General features: G+C 43.5%; 1 protein-coding gene across 4 annotated transcripts in view; it reads right to left on the minus strand.

The window, feature by feature from the left end:
- Positions 1 to 27,641, minus strand: part of LOC126259350 (leucine-rich repeat-containing protein 59-like) — an 85,853-nt gene that overhangs the window by 37,869 nt on the left and 20,343 nt on the right. For all 4 annotated transcript variants that reach the window (XM_049956071.1, XM_049956072.1, XM_049956068.1 and 1 more), the window contains exon 3: positions 21,997 to 22,056. In XM_049956071.1, the coding sequence (XP_049812028.1) occupies positions 21,997 to 22,056 (60 nt within the window). The remainder of the gene's footprint in view (positions 1 to 21,996; positions 22,057 to 27,641) is intronic.

Here is a 27,641-nt window from a genome sequence, read left to right on the forward strand (position 1 = left end):
GATTTCTACTAGCCCTCATCTTTTTACCTACTTGATCGTCTGCTGCCTTCACTACTTCATCCCTCAGAGCTACCCATTCTTCTGCTACTGTATTTCTTTCCCCCATTCCTGTCAATTGTTCCCTTATGCTCTCCCTGAAACTCTCTGCAACCTCCGGTTCTTTCAGTTTATCCAGGTCCCATCTCCTTAAATTCCCACCTTTTTGCAGTTTCTTCAGTTTCAATCTGCAGTTCATAACCAATAGATTGTGGTCAGAATCCACATCTGCCCCTGGAAATGTCTTACAATTTAAAACCTGGTTCCTAAATCTCTGTCTTACCATTATATAAACTATCTGATACCTTTTAGTATCTCCAGCATTCTTCCAGGTATACAACCTTCTTTTATGATTCTTGAACCAAGTGTTAGCTATGATTAAGTTATGCTCTGTGCAAAATTCTACAAGGCGGCTTCCTCTTTCATTTCTTCCCCCCAATTCATATTCACCTACTATGTTTCCTTCTCTCCCTTTTCCTACTGACGAATTCCAGTCACCCATGACTATTAAATTTTCGTCTCCCTTCACTACCTGAATAATTTCTTTTATCTCGTCATACATTTCTTCATCATCTGCAGAGCTAGTTTGCATATAAACTTGTACTACTATAGTAGGCATGGGCTTTGTGTCTATCTTGGCCACAATAATGCGTTCACTATGCTGTTTGTAGTAGCTAACCCGCACTCCTATTTTTTTATTCATTATTAAACCTACTCCTGCATTACCCCTATTTGATTTTGTATTTATAACCCTGGTAATCACCTGACCAAAAGTCTTGTTCCTCCTGCCACCGAACTTCACTAATTCCCACTATATCTAACTTTAACCTATCCATTTCCCTTTTTAAATTTTCTAACCTACCTGCCCGATTAAGGGATCTGACATTCCACGCTCTGATCCGTAGAACGCCAGTTTTCTTTCTCCTGATAATGACGTCCCCTAGAGTAGTCCCCGCCCGGAGATCCGAATGGGGGACTATTTTACCTCCTGAATATTTTACCCAAGAGGACACCATCATCATTTAATCATACAGTAAAGCTGCATGCCCTCGGGAAAAATTACGGCTGTAGTTTCCCCTTGCTTTCAGCTGTTCGCAGTACCAGCACAGCAAGGCCGTTTTGGTTAATGTTACAAGGTCAGATCAGTCAATCATCCAGACTGTTGCCCCTGCAACTACTGAAAAGGCTGCTGCCCCTCTTCAGGAACCACATGTTTGTCCGGCCTCTCCACAGATACCCCTCCATTGTGGTTGCACCTACGGTACGGCCATCTGTATCGCTGAGGCACGCAAGCCTCCCCACCGACGGCCAGTCCATGGTTCATGGGGGGGAGAAGAACTGCAGTAAGGAAGGCAATTGGTTGACTTTGCTTTATTGGCAGAATTTTAGGAAAGTGTGGGTCATTGGTAAGGAAGACTGCATATGGAACACTAATGTGACTCATTTTTGAGTACTATTCAAGCTTTGGCGACCCCAATCATGTCACATTAAAGGACCCATTGAAGCAATTCAGAGGTGAGGTGCTAGATTTGTTACCGGTAGGTTCGATCAATGTGCAAGTACTACAGAGATACTACAAATGGCAATCCTTGGCGGGACGGCAACATTCTTTTCAAGAAACACTATTGAAAAAATTTAGAGAACTGTCATTTGAAGTTAACTACAGAAAAATTCTACTGCCACCAACATAACTGTGTATAAGTGTCACAAAGATAAAAGAAATTAGGACTCGTACAGGAGCCTATTGACAGTTGTTTTTCTATTTGCAAGTGGAACAGGAAATGAAATGATTAGTAGTGGTGCTAGGTACCTTCCACCATGCACCATATGGTAGCCTGCAAAGTATGTATGCCAATGAAATATATATAACCAATTTCCTGGTTAAATATGTAACTGTGTTTTCAGAGCTAATGGTGCTTTACGTAGCACATAAAATATGGCAGAACTATAAAGTGAAAGTCCTTTCACACTTTTTTGTCAAGAAAGTGCCTCTTCCATTTCCTCATTAGTGCTTATAATAGTACCAGAAATACTTGTTCATGATGAACGACTTGATAACTTTGCATCCGTTTCCCAACTCAACTCTGGTCAAATGACAGCTTCTACAGGGTCCGGCATAAAAAACTCCCCGATTACAAAGTAACGTGCAGCGGACAGTAGAAGGAGCAGAGTGGTGGAGGGCGCGTCGTTAAGTAGCTGCCTACGTGCCGTTTTCAGTGTACGCCATGGCGTGGTCTGGTGAACATCGTGCCTTCGTAGTGGAAGATTTTATTCAAAATGGCGAATCGCCTATTAATACTCAACGTGCTTTTCGCGTTCGCTTTACGCTCGGACGACGGGACCCTGTTCCCGATAAGAAAACAATTTATTCTTGGGTTGCTAACTTTCGTGAGACAGGTTCCGCATTAAAAAGGAAACCACCTGGACGACCACGGACTGCAACAGGCCCCGGAAATATTGATGCAGTTAGAGCTTCAGTTCAACAATCTCCTCGACGATCCGCTAAAAAGCATGCGGCAGCATTACGGATATCTGATCGAAGTGTGAGAAGAATCTTGCATCGAGATCTTAAAATGCATCCTTACAAAATTGTAACTACGCAGGAACTGAGTGAACGAGACTGTGGTGTCCGTGTAAGTTTGTGCCAAGACCTTCTTCGGAACATTCGTCCCAACGATATTGTGATTTTTTCTGATGAAGCACACTTTCACCTTGCCGGAACAGTGAACAGCCAAAATTGCAGGTACTGGTGTGAACACAATCCCCAAGAACTTCATCAACGACCACTTCATAGCCCTAAATTAACAGTATGGTGTGCTGTTTACAATTCCGGAGTGATCGGTCCTTACTTTTTCGAAGAAAATGACAGGAATTTAACCGTCAACAGTGAACGCTATTGTGCCATGCTCCGCGACTTTCTCCAACCGCAACTAAGGGAGCTTTTTGGTGAAATAGAGAACGTGTGGTTCCAGCAAGATGGTGCTACAGCCCACACAGCGCGGCAGTCACTGGCATTGGTGAAGGAAATGTTTCCTGGACATGTGATCTCGTTGCGTGGAGACATTGGCTGGCCCCCACGATCGCCGGACTTAACGCCCTGTGATTTCTTTCTTTGGGGCTATTTAAAAGCAAAAGTTTATGAACAACGTCCACAATCTTTACGAGCCCTGAAAGAAGCAATTACACAAGAGGTTGAAGCTATTCCACCTGAAATGACTCAAAGAGTAATGAATAACTTCAGGGAAAGACTCAATCAGTGTGTCGACAGTGCAGGAACCCATTTAAGGGATGTTTTATTTAAAAAGTAAGACCATAAGAGTATTTTCTAAAATGGCATAATATGTACTTTTATTTAGTATAAATAAATTTGTTCTACCTTATTTGGTTTTGTTTTTATTAGCTTTCCTTAAAGGGGAGGTTTTTCTGCCGGACCTTGTACATTTTCCTCTGGCTGCCCTCCAACTTGTGCATGGCCACTAGCAGTAGTACTGGAGATAACCAGAGGGAGCACATGATTTTCAAACATCAACTTACTTACTGGTTATCAAGGTTCACCGACTAGCGCGCACGCCCGCGCATGCGAGTGTGTGTGTGTGTGTGTGTGTGTGTGTGTGTATAAAAAGTTCTGTATTGGTGTATGTACTGAATTGTGTTAAATAACTGACCAAGTGGACTGTTACAGCCAGAACTGATCTGGCAACATGGAATGACCAGAGAGAAATTTTACATCAGAAGGCACTTACTGATGCAATTTGGTACCCACTGGCTTTGCATCATCTGATAAGACATTTTACTCTGCGTGGAACTGCAATTCCCCCTGACGGCAGCAATCAGTGATACCAATGCCTTATAACTCAGAATGAGATATCCTCAGGTCCCTGGCAATGGTCAACTGGTGCCGCTGTTAAGGTCCGAGAGGCAGTGTCAGTGAATGACAGAGTGGCACAAGCAGCACACAGCATCCAATACCAGTGATGCAGCACTGGCGATGTTACATGAAAACAATAAATCAACATCTAAGCATAAGGGAACACAAATAAGCAATGGCAGGTTAGTGAGGTTGAAGACTCAATAGCCATGAAGAGATTCTTCGATTATTTTTAACTTAGCCGCAGAAACTTCCAGTGCAAAAAGCCACAGAATTGGAAAGAAATCTCTCTCTCTCTCTCTCTCTCTCTCTCTGAATTTAAGTATCAACTGAAAATATAGAGACCAAAAAAGAGTTACAAAAAGACCAAAATGTTAAGGGAAAACTTTCTAACTGAGAACAAAGGAATAGAAAAAGATGTCAAGAAACTTAAGTGCCCTTGACAAATAGGATAACTGGCTGAAATCTGGAATATGATATTCAGTACATTAGAATGTGATGATAAAGAAAACGCTACACAGAAAATCTTTGTTATTTCGTTATTTACTAGATCCCAAGGTAGACAGACTGAAGTCAAAACAGCATTACAGATTGGGACAATGCTATAAAGAAATTGTTCACTTTGTGATAGAAGTCAGTTCTTTGAGAAGGGAATATTTGCTAAGTGTCACAAGAATATGTACTAGTTTTCAAATAATGTCAGAAAAGACGAAGTCAAGGTTTTCAAATCTTTCAGCTCTCAGAATTTTAGACATTATGGAATGACCAGCATCGAAAAAGTGCTATGAACACACTGTGAGGTGCACAATCATCCGAAAAAACAGTCCAAAATTCATCCGAAAAAACTGTCCAAAATCTAATTTTCAGCAAGTATGTATCCCATATGCATTTAGATGGAAGACCTGACAAAATTCAGAAACAGAATGTCTGCCCTACTAAACACTTCTCAGGGCAGAAATAAAACAAAAATTTTATGACCACTGAATACCAGACTGAAGTGAGTGTTTCAGACAGCAGCAGCTTTTGGCAGTTTTGAAATTGGCATTTTTCAAATATTTTTGAGTGTTCTTTGTGCTTTAAGTGCTAACTTCAGTGCCCTTTGTTATTAATCAAAACTAAACAGATTTGTGCTATATCTCTGTCATTCAACAGCAATGACAATGCCCTGCAATGTCCACTATCACTGTTTCCTCTGGCAACCGGTAAGAGATGTCACTGGGGATGTCACAGGCTGGCCATTGATGCCAAGCCAGAGATAAAACCTGGCTCCTGCAAGACATTTCATATCATGCTGTGCTTATTTCTCTACCTTACTTACACTGTACTTTCATGACAATGAGGACTCAACTTCTGTGTGTGTGTGTGTGTGTGTGTGTGTGTGTGTGTGTGTTTACGCATGTGCACATGTGGGCATATGCATGTGTGTGTGAACACAATAAACTAAGTTCAGTGATCATGCATATGGAATTCATCAATTCATGACATTGTGGCAGCAACAGCTGCAACTTCAGATGCAACAGCAGGTACAACAACAGCACATTCTGGAGCAGCAACAGCTTATGCAAGAGCAATTCATCAATCCAGAACAGCATTCACTACCATTATTCACACAATTTCATCCACACAGAATAATGAGACATACTAAGACATCTGCAGCTCCAATTTCAGGTAAATAACATGACCACAGTCTGAAATCCATACTTTGTTCTCTAAGCATTATGAGAAATGAACACGTTTTAACAGCTAGACTAACATTTGTTAAGGCATCAATTATATGCTGCACAGGAAACTAATTTCAGAGAGCAGAATATTGAGAGTTGATTATTGTGTGAAAATCAAAATTGTAAACAATGCAATAATTACGTATGCATCCCACAGATTGAAACTGTGACCTCCATTTAAAAAGCCCAAACAACGAATCAGCAGTTGCATGTATCTGACTCTTTGTCTTCTCATTAGTCCCCCTGCTGCCCAAACCTGCTACAACAATAATAGGAAGTGGTATCCAGGATGTCCACATCAGATTGTTCGCTAAGCATATGCCCACTCAGTGCCCGCATAAGGAAATGCAGAATGCGAAGAGCTGTAAACAAGGACATGCAGTAGAAGTTTGCAAAAGCAGCACAATGTCATGCCACCAATGGTACAGTAGTGTACAGATGTTACAGCCACATTTGAAGACCTACACACAGCAACCACAAAACCTCCTCCCCCCCCCCCCCCCACACACACACTAATAATAAACAACAATTCAATAAAACTTCTTGCTGGTACCAATTCAGTGGTAAATGAAAAAAACCTATGCTCTTATTGATTCTTTGTCTCTATTCTCTATAGTTGATAAAACAAAGGTTACAATCCTACTGAAAGCACCACGTACTTTTGCACAATAACAGCATTGTATAAAAAAAAGTCGGCCCTCTGAGTACTTTCTTTGTTGTACCATCAAGTTAAGCATAAAGCTTTTTGGGATGGACATTTTTTTCATCTTTCTGTTTTAAAATACCAAACGACATCAACAGTAGTGGTACCATCTAATCATCTTAATTCACTACGCTTAAAATTTTGAGATCTTTTTCACTGGGTTTAGTGTGTGAAAATCATTATGTAGCTCACATTCAGGTGAAGTTTTGTGACGTTCCTCTTATTTTTGGACAACTTTTTATTTTTCATTTTAACACTGCATTGGCAAACTGCAGTTAAGAAGCATAACTCGCTTCTTGAGCAGCAGTACAGAATGCTTCAGAGACGAGTGACAGGTTTTTTCCACATTCAGAACACAGGCAGTGAGACTGTCAATGCAATATGGCACTGAAGTACACCAGTGGTTTTGGGAACTATGAGTAAGTTGTGAGAGTGAACCCTACTTGGCAATTCTAATGACAGGGATCTACCAACTATAGTAACAAAGGGTGATACTACACTCACGGATGTGCTTCACTGGCCAGGTATGGCTCCTGCTGTACTTTTGGGAGTCTCCTGCAGCTGCCACAGCATCTGGGGGCACAAGCCGCACCAATATGTGGCACACAGGTCATGGTAAACAGCACTGCATTTGCAGGCACCTATTTGCATCCGCAAGGTCACACAACATTGTGCACGTGGTACTTAAGATTGCCGCTCAGCCTCTCAACAATGAGTTATGCTCCAAACTGCAGACCGACCACCAGCTGCTATAGTTATGCTCCAGACTAACTGCCAGTTGTCCTCGAGTCAACGCTTCGGACAACAATGCGTGTCACTGCTGCTATTTATGAGACATTGTATATCACCACACCTTTGCCAGGATCACATCAGTCACTAGATGTCCGTCAGCCTTTCCCATGACTGGACTTGCATCTTGACAGCTCATGAGCTCACAGCCTCATGATACAGTGCTGCTGATTATCCACGATAACTTCGAGTTCATCACCAGTTCCAGTGATCGTGTACTTTGTTGTAGTGGGTACCTGCTACACACTGTCAAGATGGACTTTTCAGTTATGCAAGTGTGGACATTCATTCTCTACAGCTATACTGATTCAGTTCAAAGGTTGATAAACAACTGTCGTTATTGCAAAGTACGATTTCAATTGCTAACTGTTGCACCACTTGGTTAAGGAAATAACACCTACATCCTTCATGAAACTAAGAAATTACCTTTATCAAATATTAATCATTAAATGCCACCTTGAGCATAAAAAAATGATAGAGGAAGCCTCAGTGTCATTAAAAAGCCTTGCTATTACCACATCATTGTGCAGTAAACTATTTACATCAGGAAACGAATCAAAATTATTAGTCTGTTCCAAAGTTATACAAAGTTTACTAAATATTTCTTTTGGGGGCCAATCTCTTCAGTCGGCATAAAGATGCAATCCTAATCTAACCTCTTGGCATTCTCAGTTTTCCATAATTTTGACATTACTTGTGTCTAAAGGTGTGCCTCTACACTGCTTCATGTTGTTTGTCAATACATTCGCCTTAATGCATCTCAAGATATATTTAAAGTAAATCAGCTGCCCCATTTGCACTTACATCCACACAGGTAGACTGAATCTCCGAATAAATCCAACAGTATTATAAGAACTACTTCATGGGACTACGTCAGAGACAGAATGGCACAGAACATTTATGGAGGAATTCTGTGTGTCAATTTGTAAGTTGATCGAGGAAACAGTTAACTTTACTTTTTCAGTCTCAAGTGGGAAGGGATGACAAGTGCGTCACCTATAACAATTTCTGTGAACTTGTGGCTAGACTGATAAACTTTTATGGAGCTTTAGTACCATGAGCAGATTTTCCAGTCTTCTGCAGTACCTTGCTACTTTAGAGCTAGACCAATGCCAGTAGCACTGCAAGATGACCTCAAGCCCAAATTAGACTGTCTAGTGCAACAAGATATCCTCACACCTGTTGCATCCAGTCAACAACACTGATAGTGTTACAAAAATCAAATGGCTCTCCATGTTTGTAGTGACTGTAAATCAACTATAAAAGGACGATCAGAGATTGACATCTATCCTGTTCCAAGGCTAGAGGAGATCACGTCAAGACTATTAGGTGGATTCACAGTCACCAACACTCTATTTGGATTGTACAGCTACAACAGGCTGCTTTTAGAATTGCTACAGCACCAGAAATTTTCCAAACCTTTCTGGAATAGCCAACTCAAAACATACTGGGTACAGTCAATTATCTGGACGATATATTGGTAAGTGGTGCAACAAGAGAACAACATCTTGTCTACTTATGTTTACTGCTTTAGATGCTACAACAAAATTGACTAAAGTGCAAATTATTTCCAGAGGAAGTGGAGTGCTTAGGCCAAAACTGAGTAGTAAATGACCTGGCCAAACTTAGCACCATCACACATGCATCTAAAACACTCACTTCAGCCCAGATAAATTACTCACACATCAAAAAAGAAGCACTGGCTATCATATTTGGCATCTAAAAATTCCATGCACTCCTTTACAGCAGAAAATTCCATCTTATAAAAGACCATACACTATAAATCTCCTTTTTCGGTACTAAGAACCACCTTCCCGAAAACAATAGCACAACATCTACAACACTAGGCCCTGTCACTGCATCTGTAATTGGGAAGGATAGATCTGAGGATCAAAAATACATTCGTCAAGGTTGACCAGAACACAACACACCCATTCCCTTCCAGAGTTTTGCACTTGTCTTCCTCTAGAAACAGGGTCCAGATGTCACTGGGTGTACTGATGCTAACAGTGGACAATGACGATAGCCGTGTCATTATCTTGCCCCACTGTATCAGCGAGTAGTAAATCTGCTGCACGTCGAAAACTGGGGAATGGCACATATGAAAGCATGCACATGGCGGCAAGCCTATTGGTCTGGCATCACAGAGAACATCAAGTTGACAGCCTGCTCCTGTGAGACTGGCGTATCAACCCAGTCAGCATGGATGCTTTGCCAATGCCGCAACACCCATGGGAATGCAACCAGGACTTTGAAACTTCCTGACAGATTAAAACTGTGTGCCGGACTGAGACTCGAACTTGGGACCTTTGCCTTTCACGGGCAAGTGCTCTACTGTTGCAATGGCAAGGTACAGATGTGGAACAGGCGCCACTTCCTGGACACTACAAAGCAACACTGATACAGGGGCATACTTCTGGCATCACTGTTGCATGGCTGCAACACTGGGCCCTCTGGGAACTCCTGAGACCTTCAACAAACCCATGCCATCCCACCCACTGCCCCTGTTACATGCTGGGCACAGAGGTTTGGACTCTCACTTTTGGGAACGTACCAGGTTTTATCAGAACCATCTGGAGATGACAAATGGCCTCTTGGAGCCAGCTTGATACAACTTCATATTTCTGGTGGATTCACATCCCCAGGTTCAGCACTGTAGAACTGTTCCCCATGGAATGGAACCCTTTTCTACTCCAGTACCACTGACTTCCAGAACAGACCGACAAACATACCCCAGCTCCACCTAACTTTGGCGTCAGCATCCTGTCATCACCAAAATTAAAGGATACAAAAACATTGTGTGCCAAGACAGACAATCAAACTCACACAGCAACCACAATATCGACAAGGACACTTCCAATCCTACAGAGTGATTAAAGGGTGGAGAGATGCTATACCTTCGTCATCTGGCAGATGTCAATATCCCATCAAAAACTCCTCTGGCCTCCTGTAAGAGAAGCCAGTGACAGGGTGTACATATGGACAAGGAAAAAAAAAATTCCCAGATTTTTCCCAGATTTCCCGGTTGAAAATACACTTTCTCCCGGGTGAAAATACACTTTTTCCGTTTTAAGTGACAGTATACTTTTCCTCGGCACTGTAAAACTTCTCAATCGTTAGAATGTTTATGGTTTTCTACACAGGCGTAGAATTTGCCGGCACTTTAGAAAACAAAACCCAGGAGGAATAAAAACACGTTTTGGAAAGATCTTTGATGTGCAGCAACATGTACGCTACATTGTTTCGTGTTACGGAGGTATAAATTCGAATTCCACCAAACAGTGCATGTTACTTTCCGAAGCAATGAAATCGAGATTGCGATGCGCTTTTGTAAGCCAGTCATGGCTCATGTCACGTGATCTCACCAGCTGATCACAGGACACGTGATGTAGTCAACCAATAGCAAGATCACTCTTAAGTAGCGCGAACACACAAAAAAGAAAAGTTAATGGTTTAAATTAATACACATAGTATTGCTACAACAAAAACAAAGCTTTCATAAATAATATTTGTCTTTAAGATTAATAAGCTGCAAGAGAAGCTAAGCTTCCATTATAATGCTGATCTTTTTGCGTGTGTTACACTTTAAGATACATCACACAAATGTGCCAGTAAAATTTTTAATAACGACGTAAATGTCTGATCTTCTGGGCTCGAAATTCTTCTAGATGGTTGTCCTCAGAGTTGAATTTTAAATGAGAGTCAAACGCTCTGTGATTTAAGAAATTCATCGTACATTCTCGCACATAGTTCATCTTGCGTAAAAGGAAATTTACTTTGAAAGTAACACTTTTCAAGCCACCATTCGCAATATTTTCCTGTGACCTGTTAGAAATTGGTTTGTTTCAGCAGTTGCCCGAGAACGCCAGATAACAGGCGTCACTGTGCCTGCGCAGCTACAATGACGCAGGAAGCCCGCATCTTCGTTAAAAGATCCTGCATTATGTCATAAAAGAAACAAGACATCAAAGGATACTTCAAGAGCATCGGAATTTCGTGAACCATACTAAAATGCATAATTCGGCTTAAAGTGCACAATCGTTATGTCCAGATTTGGATGTAAATTTTCTTGAGTACCAGTACTGTATTATCTCATGTTTGGTTCTTTATTATGGCATAATGCCATACGAGCTAGAAGATGGAAAAAGTGCACTTGAAATGCAAGTTGAAACTAGCCAACAGTGTGAAATTAAACACTTCGTTTCAAATAAATTGACTGCCTCTACGCAAAAGATTAATAAAAGCCGAATCGTTTTAGCAAACCGACAAAAATAAGTTCATTGTTCTGCAAGGCGATTAATGCTTGACTGTCAGAAAGGTAGAAATAAAACCTCAAACTAACAACATATTTTAGCCTTCCGTAATTATGCAAACGTATTTTAATTCATTTGGTAGCTCCCAGCCACAGAAATCCGTTTTGTTTTCATGTAATGTGAGAGCAACAAACGAAGAGGAAACAGCAAATATACTAAACGTAAGCACACGTCACGTGGAGACTATCCACCACCCCACTACAACTCAGAGTGATCTGTGCATCAGCCTCAGATCTACGATATATTTCCGAACCGGAGAAATTTAGATAGTGGTGCCCAGCCACACGTCTGTAGCCAGAAGCGGGAGAAGGTACTACTCATACGCGACTCAACTGTGCATGCGCAAGAGCCCGCCTGCAACTGCTCAAATGAATCTAATGTAAACAGCTGTCACGTCACGCTCATCGGAGGCAATTTGTTGTTAAGAAGCACTGCATATTCTTCCTAAAGCCTTTGACACACTTTGGTTTGCAGACGCCTGTATGAGCACTGTGTTTTGTTGTTGTATATGGCGCATTTCCTTTTTCTCGTTCATATTTTGTTGCAGCAGCATTATTCTGCAGAGGCGGGATACAGTAATATCCTTCGTTAGAGTATTGGTTCTTACCAGTCAAAATCACAAAAATTTAACTGGTAACTAAAACAATGAAAAATTTCTGGAATTCTAAAAAATTCCCCGGGTTTTTCCCGGTTTTCTCCCGGATGAAAAAATTCCCGGGTTTTTCCCGGATCTCCCGGGTCGTATACACCCTGCAGTGAGCTATCGCATGGGCCTGGCCATTGATGCCAATCCACTGCAAGGAACTTCAAATCGTGCTGTCCTTAGGTCTCTTCCTTCCTCACACTGCAATTTTGTGATCTAGCTGGTTACTGGATTTCCACATTTTGGATTGCTGTTCTTCAAATTATTGATGGGTTTGCTTAACCATGGACTATACAAATTATTCTCTTGGTGTGTTCTACAATTTACCATGGCTTGGTGTGGACTGGAATTGTGAACTATAAAATGATTACAGTTTATCCATACTTTCTATGTAATGAAGTGTATGAGTGTAATAATTAGTGCATCATAGTGTGCTGGAAAAGTTTCTTATACCATAGATTGATGTGGCTGATCAAGAATGCTGTATAAATTTCCATGCTGTACTGCCACACTACCGTAATGAAATATAAGATTGTCACAGTAATGGATTTTCAAATAATAGAACTGTAGGTGGACTTGATATATTCCATTAACACACATTAGTACTCTTGTTTTCCCACTTTAAAGATCTGGAAACTTCCACTAGCACTGCTGAGAAATGAATCTCTTTGCCTGCTTCCACTTTCAGCTCTGAATTTATCATTACTCTGATCAAGTGTAATGGAAGCTGTGAGGTTTAATATTTCCATAATTTTCCTAAATTGCTACAGGCAAATATCAGGATTGTTACTTTGAAAGGGCACAGCTGATATCATTCCCTGCCAATGTCGAATCCCAAGTTTGGGTTCCACCTCTAAGGACCTCATTCTCAATGAGAGGTTAAAACACTAATCTTTCTTCCTTCCAACATACAACAAATAAATACCTATTTCTCAAGGGCGATTAGTTGAAACAGTCAAAAGTTTTCAAAATACACAAGTTTCAAATAAAGAGGTATTTTGTACTCATTCTAAAATTTTGTTCACAATTTGCAAGTTGCCCACTATGCTATTTTGATTTCAAAAGACAGTTGCTCCTTTAACAATAAAGGTATAATGTTGTAGATTACTAGCTGTATAAACCAACACTTAATACCTACAGGTAAATTATTACTACCACAAAGGTAAGCCTAACATTTACAGCATTCTTTTAACCCTTTTCTACACTGTAATCTAGTAGAGTGTCGAACTTTGCGTTTACGTTCTCCGATTTTACTTTTTTCGTGAGTGTATGCCATAAATTTGTCATCCCTGTGAAAAACCTGTAAGATTCATGGTAAAAATTTCCTATTTTTATGTTTCTCCCTAATAAAATTTACTCAATTTTATATTCTTACTCAACATCTCACTTGACTTTGTCAAATTTTCTTCCTATTGACATTTGATGTAGCTGAACGATTTATAAGTGGCACAAAAGACAGACGATTCACACTGTGGGTGGCGGCGGAGTTAGGTAATATTTTAAGCTGTTGCGAAGAAGGGAGATGTGAAAGAGAGTAGATGCTGATGTGATCCACGGTTAGCGTTAACAACACAACTTGCAGCGTTTAGCTTCACAGTTTATGGGTGTGTTAGTAACAGGAGAATCTCAGTTGTAGCAAGAACTCTTTATGGAAATATGTTTGAGGTTGTGCAACATGTGAAATATTTGTGACAAGGAAGAATATGAATATTACTGCTCATCATCTCACTTGCATCAATTTAAGCTATCCTCTTAGGCTCCTGCCTAACCACACACTTGGAAATCATCGCACATTTGCAAATAAACAGGCAAATATTTATTTCAGCCTTTGTTCTCTACCCAGAGAGAAATGTTGAATGTCATCGAAGACTGCAGAACATATTGTATTACAATCATAATTAACGTGATAACATTGCTAAGTTGGAAAAAAGAAATAATAATAATGCTGGCATGCAGTGAGTTGTGAACTTAATAACCTCTAATTCGGCTAACTGTGACTTTATCCATTATGCTACAGTTTGCTCATCTGTATTTTGTATTGTGAATTAGTTATCATAAAAGTTTTTGAAGCCTTAAATTGTTGATGCTTTATTAACTGGAATGTAATGATAAGTGCGAAAAAATTTGTAATATGGCACTTTCAATGCAGCATTGCTTTGAGACGGCATACTGCACACATATGTCACACTACGATGGAAATGAACAGTCGACATGCCAGAGTTTGTTCACAGGCGCTTACAATAGTCGATAGTTGAAAGCCCACCAGTGGAAAAAGTTGTGTGAAGCTGCGTCCACACTTCCACTGGAAACATGTTTCTGTTAAGAACATTATTTCCTACACTTTTTCACATATGTTTCCATCATTGTTTCTTGTTTCTGTGTCCAAACATTTTTCAGTGTATTCGCATCATCTGCAATGCTATTTCTTGTGTTGTTTTCGTGTTGTCTGCCATGTCATGTCTAGAGACAAGGAACTGTAATATGTGCCGCTGCATTATTAGTACTCGAAGGTTCATGGAAACAAAATGAAAGACATCACCGTCATTCATCCTTTTTTTATTTATTTATTGTGACTTGTGACCTGAAGACCATAAGCATCTCTCAGTGTAACATAGTTTTACAGAATAAGGTTACATTTATTAAAGAATTTTTAATTCGTTTTTATCTATGGTATTATTTTAATGGAGAGTTTGTATTGTAGTTGGTAGATAAAATTAGTTTGTATAGCAGTTGGTAGATAAAATTAGCTGTTGTCTGAAATCCATTTGTTGTTTTGCATACAGTCATCATCTTTGGTTAGCAAAAACATATTACAGAACACCTGGTGGGAAAAACTTGCTACATATGGAAACTGAATATGGAAGACAGCTCTAGTTTTCATAATTTCACTTGGATATCACCTAACAATTCTGAATTTCTGGCAAATATGGTATCATCATTACCTTTAAAAAAAAAAAAAAAAAAAAAAATCAGGAAAGCAATTACAACCAGACATGATGTTAATTTTTTGTTGATAGGAGATTCACTCCAGAGCCTTGAGTATTATTTCACATTTTGAACAACCTTATTTTCTTTTTCTACGGAGTCTTTCTCAATATTCTACCAAATGTAGCTGCAGTTTTCTGCTGAGTCGTTTATGAAAGGGCATAAAGCAGCGGTGTGCAATAAAACCCCAGTGCAGATGACCCATTAACAGGTTGTGCACTGCCCTCTGCTGGATTGCAAGCAGCAATAGTTACCACTCACTGTTGAGGACATTGCACCTTGCTTCAAAAGATGTTTCCAAATGGTGTTCACATCAAGTAGCTGGACACATGTTTTGAAAACATGTTTCAAGCTTAGCGTGTATGCGGCTTGAAGTCTGCAAGACGCAATTAAACCACCACTGGCTGCAGTAAGAAAACACACACATGTGCATGTTAGATTCTGAAGCCTCTCACTGTACTTCATAGTTTTCGGTTTAACTCACCCTGTTCATCAATTTTTACTTTTTTCTGGGTTAACACAAAGGACCACACACACATGTTTTTATGTATAATTTGCTGTCATAGCATGTCTGTACCCAGATACCTGTTTCAATTTTTTGATGAGTTTTCACTTGCTGTTACACATCTGCATTTTTTTAAGAACTGATGAAATTCATTACCACAAATTATTGTATAAACGTTGTATTGCGCATTTACTTTCCTTCACTTATACAGGTTTTATACAATGTATTGGTGAGGATTACGATTTTTAATCATATATGCCAATTACATATGTTTTTGCTCGTGTTTTGGGGGTTTTAACATTTTCCTCAGTTTTGCAATTTTTAAGTTTGGATCCCGTGAAAACGTAAAATAGAGGTTTCACTGTAATTAGTATGTATGAAATTTTTTTTTTTGTGGTTTCAGGGCGTGCAACTACAATGGTCATTAGCGCCCAGACTAAGTTAGGAATGCACCGCGAGGCACAAGGTTAAAACAGCAACTAAAAGGGACAATACTATAAAAGACATAGACAGGAAGAGGATTTTTTTTAAAAAAAAAAAAAACACACAGCATTATCAAATGTCCTTAGACAGGTTTGTCAAGTTGATAAAACGAAGAACGTGAGCAGCTGCTCCTGGGTCATCCACTAAAATGGCATCCAGAGTACATGGCAGACCAAGGTCAAGACGCAGTGTATTAAAATCCAGACAGGACATTAAAATGTGGCGGACCGTCAGCAATTTCCCACATGGGCAGAACGGCGCCGGCGCAGCCATCAGCAGATGGCGATGGCTGAACCGGCAGTGTCCAATTTGTAACCGGGCCAAAACGACCTCCTTCTGCCGAGAAGAGCGTGAGGACGACGTCCAAGCTGTGGGAAGAGGTTTCAAGGCTCAAAGCTTGTTGTCTGTAAGTGCAGCCCAATCGGCATGCCACAGCGATAAAATGCGCCGACAAATGACCCTGCTACAATCTGATGAAGGGACACAACAAGAAGCTGTCTGAGGCTGGAGGACCGCAGCCTTGGCCGCGGCATCTGTAGCTTCGTTCCCAGGGATACCGACATGGCCAGGAACCCACATAAAGCTAACCGGAGAACCGTCGTCCACCAGCTGCTGAAGAGAGCATTGGATCCGGTGCACGATAGGGTGAACCGGATACGGATCACTGAGGCTCTGGATGGCGCTCAGGGAATCGGAGCAGATGCCATAAGCAGAATGTCGGTGGCGGCAGATGTAAAGAACAGCCTGGCAGAGGGCAAAGAGCTCAGCTGTAAAGACCGAACAATGGCCATGGAGGCGGTATTTGAAACTTTGTGCCCCGACAATAAAAAAACACCCGACACCGTCATTGGTCTTAGAGCCATCTGTATAAATGAAGGTCATATTAATGAACTTCGAACGAAGTTTGACAAAACGGGAGTGGTATACCGAACCGGGGGTAACCTCCTTTGGGAGCGAGCTGAGGTCAAGGTGAACGCGAACCTGAGCCTGGAGCCAAGGTGGCGTGTGGCTCTCGCCCACTCTAAAGATTGCAGGGAGTGAAAAATCAAGGTGTTGAAGGAGGCGACGAAAGTGAACTCCAAAGGGTAGCAGGGTAGAGACATACAACCCGTATTGACGGTCGAGAGAGTCATCAAAAAAGGAACGATAAGACGGGTGGTCGGGCATTGACAGTAGCCGACAGGCATACCGACAAAGCAGTATATCGCACCGGTAGGTGAGTGGCAATTCACAGGCTTCAGCATGAAGACTCTCGACGGGACTAGTATAAAACGCTCCGATCGCAAGACGTAAACCCCGATGTTGTATGGAGTTGAGGCGGCGTAAGATGGACGGCCGTGCAGAGGAGTATACGAAGCTCCCATAATCCAGCTTGGAGCGGACGATCGACCGATATAGGCGAAGTAGGACGGTTCGATCCGCTCCCCACGACATACCACTGAGAACACGGAGGACATTTAGAGAATGGGTACAACGGGCAGCCAAATATGACACATGTGGAGACCAGCAAAGTTTCCTGTCAAATGTAAGACCTAAAAATTTTGTTGTCTCCATGAATGGGACAGCAACGGGACCGAGTCGTAAGGTCGGTGGGAGAAACTCTTTGTAGCGCCAGAAGTTAATACAGACCGTCTTCTCGGCAGAAAAACGGAAGCCATTGGCGACACTCCAGGAGTAAAGACGGTCAAGAGAACACTGAAGACAACGCTCCAGGAAACATGTATGCTGTGCGCTGCAATAGATGGTAAAATCGTCCACGAAAAGGGACCCTGATACATCAGTTGGGAGGCAATCCATTATTGGATTGATTGCTATGGTGAAGAGAGCAAAGCTCAAAACTGAGCCCTGTGGCACCCCATTCTCCTGGCGAAAGGTGTCTGACAGGACAGAACCCACACAAACCCTGAACTGTCTATCCATTAAAAAGGAACGAATAAAAAGAGGAAGGCAACCGCGAAGGCCCCATGTATGCATGGTGCGGAGAATGCCCGCCCTCCAATAGGTGTTGTAAGCCTTCTCCAAATCAAAGAACACAGCCGCGGTCGGGCGTTTCCGCAAGAAGTTATTCATAATGAAGGTCGACAAGGTAACCAGATGATCAACAGCAGAGCGGCGCCTACGAAATCCACATTGTACATTGGTAAGTAGGCATCGAGATTCGAGCAGCCAAACCAAACGAGAGTTAACCATTCGCTCCATCACCTTACAGACACAGCTGGTAAGCGAGATGAGTCAATAACTGGAAGGCAAGTGCTTGTCCTTCCCCGGCTTAGGAATCGGTACAACAATAGACTCGCGCCAGCATGCGGGAACATGTCCCTCAATCCAGATACGATTATAAGTATGAAGAAGGAAACACCCACAGGAGAAAGGTTCTTCAGCATCTGAATATTAATAGAATCAGGCCCTGGAGCGGAGGACCGTGACCGGGCAAGTGCATTTTCGAGTTCCCGCATGGTGAATGGGGCATTATAACTTTCACGATTCAAGGAGCGGAAGTTAGGTGGCCTAGCCTCCTTTGCCTGTTTTTGGGGGAGGAAGGCAGGGTGGTAATGAGCGGAGCTCAAAACCTCTGGGAAAAAGCGGCCAAAGGCATTGGAGACATCCTCAGGGGCCACAAGGACGTCATTCGCGACCGTCAAGCCAGAAATTGGTGAGTGGACCTTAGTGCCAGATAGCCGGCGCAGGCTACCCCAGACAACAGAAGAAGGAGTAAAACTGTTGAAGGTGCTTGTGAAAGCAGCCCAGCTGGCTTTCTTTAATAATACGACGACACTGCGCACATAATCGTTTATAACTGATACAATTCGCCACTGTAGGGTGGCGTTTAAAGGTGTTAAAGCACGTCAACGAGCACGTAAAGCGTCTCTACATGCTGCGGTCCACCAGGGGACCGGTACGCGATGTGGAGAAGAAGTAGTGTGAGGGATGGAATATTCGGCAGCAGTGAGAATGACTTCCGTGAGGTGTGCGACCTGACTATCGCAGCTTGTGAAGGTTTGATCCTGAAAGGTCGCCCTGGAAGAGAAGAGCCCCCAGTCTGCTTTGGAGATGTTCCAACTAGTTGAGCACGGAGAGGGGGTATGATGCAGGAGATGGATAACACACGGGAAGTGGTCGCTCGAATATGTATCAGAAAGTGCATACCACTCAAACCGGCGTGCAAGTTGGGCAGTACATATAGAGAGGTCTAAATGGGAATAGGTGTGAGATGTGTGCAAAAGAAAAGTAGGGGCGCCAGTATTGAGGCAGACAAGATTGAGCTGGTTGAAAAGGTCTGCTAACAGGGAACCCCTCGGGCAGGATGCTGGAGAGCCTCAAAGGGGATGATGGGCATTGAAGTCTCCAGTTAACAAAAATGGTGCAGGTAGCTGAGCAATAAGTAGCATCATGTCTGCCCTGGTAACGGCAGACGACGATGGAGTGTAAATGGTACAAATGTAAAATGTAAAAGTGGGGAGAGTAATTCGGATGGCAACTGCCTGCAGGCCGGTGTGCAATGTGATGGGATCATAGTAAATATCATCCCGGACCAGCAACATAACCCCTTCATGAGCCAGAATACCTGCCACAGGGGGTAGGTCAAAATGCGCAGAGGTGTAGTGTGCCAAGGCAATTTGATTGCATGGGCGTAGCTTCGTTTCCTGGATGGCTACGATGAGCGGACGGTGCAAGCGGAGCAGCAACTTTAAGTCCTCTCGGTTGGAGCGAATGCTGCGAATATTCCAGTGAATAAGTGCCATCATGAGAAGAAAAAGAAGAAGAAAATGCAAGAAGGGGTCACCTCGAAGGCCGCTGAGGGCCTGGCTTCGAGCGAGCACTGCCGCCGCTATCAGTAGCGGAGAGTCATCGTCCATTGGTTCAGTAGGTTCATCGGCCATCTTGTTAAGATGGCCGGGAGGGGGAGCTTCCTCCGCCGGTGAACGGCCAGATGTTCGGCTAGGCGAAACGGATGACGGCCTGGGGCGGCAACTGCTGGGTGGCGCAGGAGAAGAAATGCGCCCTGGCGGAGAAGGAGAACTGTGCTTCCTATGAGCCTTCTTGGAAGGTCATTTAGTGGAAGTACTGGTCGATGGTTGGGAGTTCGAAGTACGTAGGAAGTCTGCACGGGACAGTTCCTTCTTGAAGGCCCGTGCATCTGACTTCTGGGTCTTCATCTTGGCAGAAGCTGATGAAGGTGCTTGTGTCTGAGGGATGATGGGAGGAAGAGGAGACGTCGACCGGGCGATCTTAGCACTGGCTGAATGGACGACCGTAGTGCTGCAGGTCAGATCGCATGTCTGCGTTGCCACCTCCCTGGTAGTCCGAGGAGAGGCGAGGACAGTACTGTATGTCCCCGCTGGGAGCAGCGTGGGCTTCATACTAGCAAATAGCTTGCGAGCAGCCGAGGTGGACACTTTCTCTTTGACCCGAATTTCCTGTATACAGCGTTCTTCCTTGTAGATGGGACAGTCGCGGGAGGACGCTGCATGGTCACCCTGACAGTTCACACAACGAGGAGACGGAGGTGGACAGTCACCCTCATGGGCATCCCTGCCACAAGTGACACATTTAGCCGCATTAGAACAAGAATGGTGAGTGTGATTAAAACGCTGACACTGGTAGCAGCGCGTAGGTGTCGGGACATAGGGGCGAACAGAAATAACCTCGTAGCCTGCTTTGATGCGCGACGGCAGCTGAACACTATCAAAGGTCAAGAAAAGTGTCCGGGTCGGTACAAGGTCATTGTTGACCTTTTTCATGACCCTACGGACAGCCGTCACGCCCTGCTCAGCGAGGAAAGACTGAATCTCCTCGTCAGTCAATCCGTCGAGTGATCTAGTATATACCACACCACGAGACGAATTCAAAGTGCGGTGAGCCTCCATCCGGACAGGGAACGTGTACAGGAGTGTGGCCTGAAGCAGTTTTTGTGCCTGAAAAGCGCTCTCAGTTTCTAGTAACAAGGTACCGTTACGCATCCTGGTACAAGACTTGACAGATCCGGCTATGGCATCTACGCCCTTCTGGATAACGAAAGGGTTGACAGAGGAAAAATCCTTTCCGTCCTCAGATCGAGAAACTACGAGGAACTGTGGGGCAGGCGGTAGTACTTTTGTCACTGGTGGCTGGTCAAGTTTCTGTTTTTGGGCAGAAGTCGAGAGAGAAGAAGAAGAGAAATCCATTGTGGAGGAATCCCCCATGATTGCCGATGGCGCGCTCCTTCCTTGTGGGGACTCTCTCAGAGGGCACTCCCGCCTTAGGTGAATGTTTACACCTCAGGTCACACCTCCTGAGAAACGGACGGAGGGACCAATCGGCATGGTCGGAAGGTGTCAGCTCAGGCAATCACCCCTCCCTGGGCCTGGCCTTTACCAGGGGGTATGTGCGTGCCTTACTTGTCTACCCAGGGCGCGGAATTACGCGTTACCCCGTCACTGGCTACGCGTGCGAACGCATGAGTCGGCCTTCAGGCACGCACAGGGAGGAAGGAAGAAGAGGAAAAAGAAGGGAGAGAGGGAGAGAAAGGACAGACTGTCTCAAACACCGACGCGGAGACCAGAGAAGGCAAGGAGAAGAAGGCAAGGGAAAAAGTAAGCAAGACAGTGAGATGGAGAAGAACAAAGAAAGGAACCAACCAAAGGAAGGAAGAAACCAGAAGTGAAAAACCAAAATGACCGCAAATATAGGTCGTGGAACCATCCGTCTCTGGACGTAGGCGCTAACTACCCCCTTGAGGGGGGGAGGGACTCCTTTTAGTCGCCTCTTACGACAGGCAGGAATACCTCGGGCCTATTCTAACCCCCGGACCCGCAGGGGGGATGTATGAAATTACGATTACTGTATCAGAAACATGTCATCTTATATAATAGCAAAGCTTCTTTAATATACATAATTTACAAGAATACAGTAAATCACATTCAAGTACTGATTATGAATCTAATATTACACTTATGTATGAGGCACTTACTCCCAGTGTTGTAATCCTATTATTAGAAAGGTCCAATGATGTTGCCTTCTTGATTTGTGCCTGGAAGAGAGGACATTTTAAAACAATTTGTATGTAGAAAAACAATTACTATACTACCATCTGTTCAGGCCTCAATGCCAGATACATTAAATATCACCACTACAGGAAGTGCACAAACTTCTTTTCATAAATAATGGAACCATACAAACAATAATAACTTGGAAATGCATAAAACAATTGAATCTTGACAACATTTGTTTCACAAGGTGACAATTCATGTGTATGACATTTACAATTAGTAAATTAAATGGAAACAGTTTGTTTGCAGCCACAGTCCTTACACTTAATGTAACGGTACTGCTTGTCCGTGATAAGTTGATGATTCAAGCAGTGGTTGTTGGAAAAGACAGGAGGGGTATCATGCCCCTGCATCAGGACTGCCAAGGGGAGAGGAGCACTGTGTGTGTGTGTGTGTGTGTGGGGGGGGGGGGGGCTATTTTTTTTATTTATTATAGTTTTAAGGCGCAAAACAGCTATGGTCGTAAGTGTCCATTCTGTGGCTTAGTTAAGGGTAAAAACAAGAATTTAAATCAGCAGCAATGGGATCAAAACTCCAGGAAGAGGGAAACTATAAAACGGAAGGAAATCTTAGAAAAGTGCTATTGAAGGGGGGTTGTTTTCTCCGAAAAGAGCTTCAAATGACCGATGTCATCTCACTAACACTTATAAATTCAAAGACGCAATCGGCTGAGAGCACATCATCTGCCAAAAGGAAAGATGTATCAGGCGACAGCTGTAAATGGGAGCGTAGCGGATTAAAATAGGGCCACTGAAGTAAAAGGTGTCTCACTATCCATGACAGAGAGCAGACGGGACAAAGAAGGGGAGGATCATCAATTAAAAGATGTCTATGGCTAAAAAGACAGTGCCCAATTCGCAGTCTAGTTACAATTACCTCCTCCCGACGATGAAGCTGGGAGGAAGAGGTTTTATGTTCCATAATTTATCATCCTGAAGTGCAGACTAATGTGTGTGGCATGATAGGGCAACACAACGACATGAAACACTCTGTAGATCACAATGGGAACCATGCGAACAGTGGGCCGAGAAATAGAGACAGCAGCCTTTGCCACTATATTGGCTGTCTCGTTTCTGCGTATACCAATATGCCCTGGGATCCAGAGGAATGCCAGAGATGCCCCCCCAAGTGGACCAGATGGGGGGCAGGATAAAGAGCTTGGAGGTTGAGAAGAGAGCTGAGCAAGTCTGAGCATATAACATACTTCATCCGCTGATGGTGACAGATGCATTGGACAGCCTCGAGAACAGCGTACAGCTCTGCAGTAAAAACCTAACATTGGTCAGGAAGCCAAAATCTAACAGGGGTGTTGTCAGTAATACAGACACTCCTGACAGCAAAGATGGTCTTGGAGCTGTCAGTGTAAATAAATGTGGCATCCTCCATTTGTGCACATAGAGCAGAGATCAGCAAAAGCCCAATGATAAACTATAGTGGCGGGGGTGTAGGGTACTATCCTTGGGAAGCTGACAAAGGCCATGGAGAAGGCATGTCCCGTGGTGAAACCAAGATGGCGTTGTAGCCCCATTTGTCAAGAATATATTAGGAAATTGGAAGGAAAGTGAATGTAGCAATTGACGGAAGCGGACTCCCAGTGTTAGTAGAGAGGAAGGGCTCCCTGCATACCCTACATCTAAGGAGGCATAAAAAAAGGGCATGGGTCAGATGAGCAGGCATGGAAGACAGACAGATGACTAGGTAAGGACTCAAAGGACAGTTCGCCAATTGGAGAGCAGAGGTTCAGCAGTCTCAGTGTAAAGGCTCTTCATAGAGCTAGTGTAAAAAGCTCCAGATGCTAAATGCAATCCACGGTGGTGGACAGGATCTAGACGCTGAAGAATAAATGGCTGTTCAGATGAGTAAACTAAGCTTCCATAGTCCAATTTCGAGCGCACTAAGGCGTGACATAGGCAGAGGAGGACCACTCGGTCCACTCTCCAGGAGGTACCACTCAAAACACAGAGGGTGTTGAGGGATCGCAGACAACGAGCCAAAAGATATGAAATGTGGGACGACCAGCACAGTTTTCTGTCAAGCATTAGTCCCAAAAATTTGGCGACGTCCACGAATTGAAGGTCAACAGGGCTTAGATGTAGGGTAGGTGGATAAAACTCTGTACGACACCAAAAATTTACACAGACGGTCTTACTGAGAAAATCGGAAGCCGGTTTTGATGCTCTATGAGTGGAGGCGATCAAGAAGTTCTTGATGACGACGTTCAGGAAGGCTGGTCTGTTGAGAGCCATAGAAGATTGCAGAATCATTGAGAAAGAGGGAGCTTGAGACATCGGGAAGGAGATAATCCATAATTGGATTTATGGCGACGGCAAACAGTACAACACTTAGCACGGAGCCCTGGGGCATCCCATTTCCTTGGGAGAAAGTATGGGATACAGTAGTGTTTGCCCACACCTTAAATGTGCGCTCCATCATAAATTCATGGACAAAAAGGGATAGCCAACCTCAAAAGCCCCAAGAGAGCAGAGGATGCCTGTCCTCCAACAGGTATTGTATGCCCTCTCCGGGGCAAAAAATATAGTTACCATTTGGCAGTCCCTGAGAAAATTGTCCATGATATAAGTGGCGAGAGCAACTAAATGGTCAACTGCAGGACAATACTTTTGGAAACTGCACTGGGCAGTTGTTAAAAGGTTTCGGGACTCCAGCCACCAGCCTAAACAGCAATTTACTATACGCTCCAAAACATTACAAACACTACTTTTGAGAGAGTTTTGATGACAGCTGCAGGGGAGATGTTTGTTCTTTCCAGGTTTTGGAACAGAAATGACATTAGCTTCCCAACATCTTCTGGGGAAGGTACTGGCGGCCCAAAGTCAATTATAAAGGCAAAGAAAGTAGCACAGGCTAGGGTATGAGAGATGCAGCAACATTTGGACATGTATACCATCCGATCCCGGAGCAGAAGAGTGAGAGGAGGAGAGTGCACGTCTGAGTTCCTGCTTAGAAAAAACGGCATTATAGCTTCCAGGATTTTGAGATGAAAAAGCCAGAGGTCAATCTTCCACTTCCTGTTTCTTCAGGAGAAAGGCGGGTGGGTAATTAGAAGAGCTTGGAATCTCAGCAAGGTGCTGATCCAATGAGTTAGAGATGGCAACTGGGTCCACTAAGGTATCCTGTGTGACAGTTAGCCCAGATGTAGGGGAAAAACTGAATGTGCTGGACATCCGTCGGAGTCAACTCCAAACAACTAATGAGGGAGTGAAGGTACTAAAGGAACTCGTAAAGAATTCCCAGCTTGCCTTCTTGCTATCACATATGATGCGATGGCATTGCACACGTAAGATACAGTTGTCCAATGTAGGATGGCGGCGGATAATGTGAAGAGCACGTCTCCGCTCGAGTATTGCGTCACAGCGAAAAGGGGAGGTACAAGGTATTGAACGTTCCGCGGCTGTAAGAATATCTTCCGTAGCGTGAGTGATCGGGCTGTCAATGCTAGGAAATTGATGGTCATCAAATGTTGCTAGAGAGGAGAAAAGTGTCCAATTGGCTTGGGAAAATTTCCAGTGTCTTGGGCGCAGAGATGGCAGTTGTGGCTGTAATCGAAGGACACATGGAAAATGGTCACTCGAGTGTGTGTCAGTAAGAAAAAACCATTCAAAGCGCCAAGCCAGCCGAACAGTACTGACTGAAAGGTACAAATGAGAGTAAGTTGACGTGGAGGCACACAAAAATGTAGGTTTCCCAGTGTTAAGGCAAACAAGATCCGCTTGGTGGAAGAGGTTAATCAATAGAGAGCATCTTGGGCAAGGACGTGGAGGTCCCCAAAGCAGGTGATGGGCATTTTAAATCCCCAACCAGCAAATAGAGGGGTGAGAGCTGACCAAGGAGATGAAGGAGATTGGCTGTTGCCATTGGTGTGGATGATGGAACATATAAGGTACAAAGAGAGAAGGTGAATCCAGAAAGGGAAAGATGTACAGCCACAGCTTGGAAGGAACTGTGTAAGTGGATTGGGTGATAATGGATAGTATCGTGGAGAAGAATCATAAGTCCCCCATGTGCCAGAATGCCAGCAACAGAGGGGAGATCAAACCAGACAGGTTGGAAATGAGGGAAGACAAAGTGATCACAGGGATGTAGCTTTGTTTCCTGAAGACAGAAGTAGAATCATAAGAGGATCGACAATTCATCCTGATTGGAGTAAATTCTGCAGATATTCTAATGAATAATGACTTAGGGTGGACGAAAAAAGGAAAAATCTCACCAGTTGCCGTCAACTCAGCAACCGCTGAAAGCCGGTGGCCAAAGGCATAGAATGGCATTCAGCCAAAGATAGAAAATCCTGATCCACAGGTTGTTCGGGGGTAGCCCCTGCCGCCAGTGGTGTGTTCGGGGGCAGCTCCTGCCACCAGTGGTGTGTCTCGATGACACGGAAGACAGCCGAGGGTGGCTACCACTGGATGGCACTGTAGCAGAGGCATGCTGTGGCAGAGAAGGAGAGGAACTGTGTTTTTTTTATGAGCCTTCTTGGAAGCAGGATGCTGAGATGCAGGAGCTGAGGGTTGTGAGGTCTGGGTACGTACAAAATCTTCACGGGTAGGCTCTTTTGTGGAAGTCCGGGCGTCCAATTTTGGGGCCCCTGATTTAGCAGGAGCCGATGAAGGTTGAGCCTTAGAGAGAGCAGGTGATAGTGGGGTGGCTGAACAGGTGATCTTTGGGCTAGCCGTTCTAATGACCATGGTGCTAAAGGTGAGATAGTAAGTCTGTGTGAACACCTCCTTAGTAAGTCAAGGAGAGGCGAGGCAAGGACAATGCTATATTTACCTGCTGGGAAAACAGTGGGCTTTCCACTGGCGAATAACTTACAAACAGCAATGGAATTCCTGAATATTTCCTTCATCTTTAAAAATAGGGCAATCTCTAGAGGAAGCAGCATGGTCACCCCTACAGTTGATGCAACAGGGGGATGGGGGAGAACAATCACCCACATGGGTGTACCACAGGTAATGCATTTGGCTGTACAGGAACACGACTGGCTGGTATGATTAAACCTCTGACACTGATAGCAACATGTAGGGTTGGGGATGTAGGGCGAACTGAAATTATCTCATATCTGACTTTAGTGTTCGATGGAAGTTGAACTTTGTCAAATGTCAAGAAGAGAGCGCATGTCAGTAGCAATTCCTTTTCAACCCTTTTTGTTATGCGATGTACGGCCATTACTCCCTGACCAGACAGGTAATTTGAATGTCCTCATTTGATACTCCGTCGAGTGATCTCGTATACAAAAACTCCGCGCGATGAGTTTAAAGTATGGTGCGCTACAGGAAGGTGTGTAGCAGTGTAGTTTGAAGCAATTTCTGTGCTTGGAGGGCAATATCTTTCTAATAATAAGGTACCATTCCGTAACCGGGAACAAGACTTTACAGGACCTGCAATTGCATCAATGCCTTTCTGAATAATGAAAGGATTTACTGTTGAGAAGTCTTTACCTTCGTCAGACCGAGAAACAACTAAGAACTTTGTCACTGATGGAAGAATTTTCTGTGGCTGAGACTCTTCTAGCTTTCTCTGGTGGGCAGAAGTTGTAGAAGTAGAAGAA

Source organism: Schistocerca nitens, chromosome 5 (assembly GCF_023898315.1).
Source record: "Schistocerca nitens isolate TAMUIC-IGC-003100 chromosome 5, iqSchNite1.1, whole genome shotgun sequence".
Lineage (NCBI taxonomy): Eukaryota > Metazoa > Arthropoda > Insecta > Orthoptera > Acrididae > Schistocerca > Schistocerca nitens.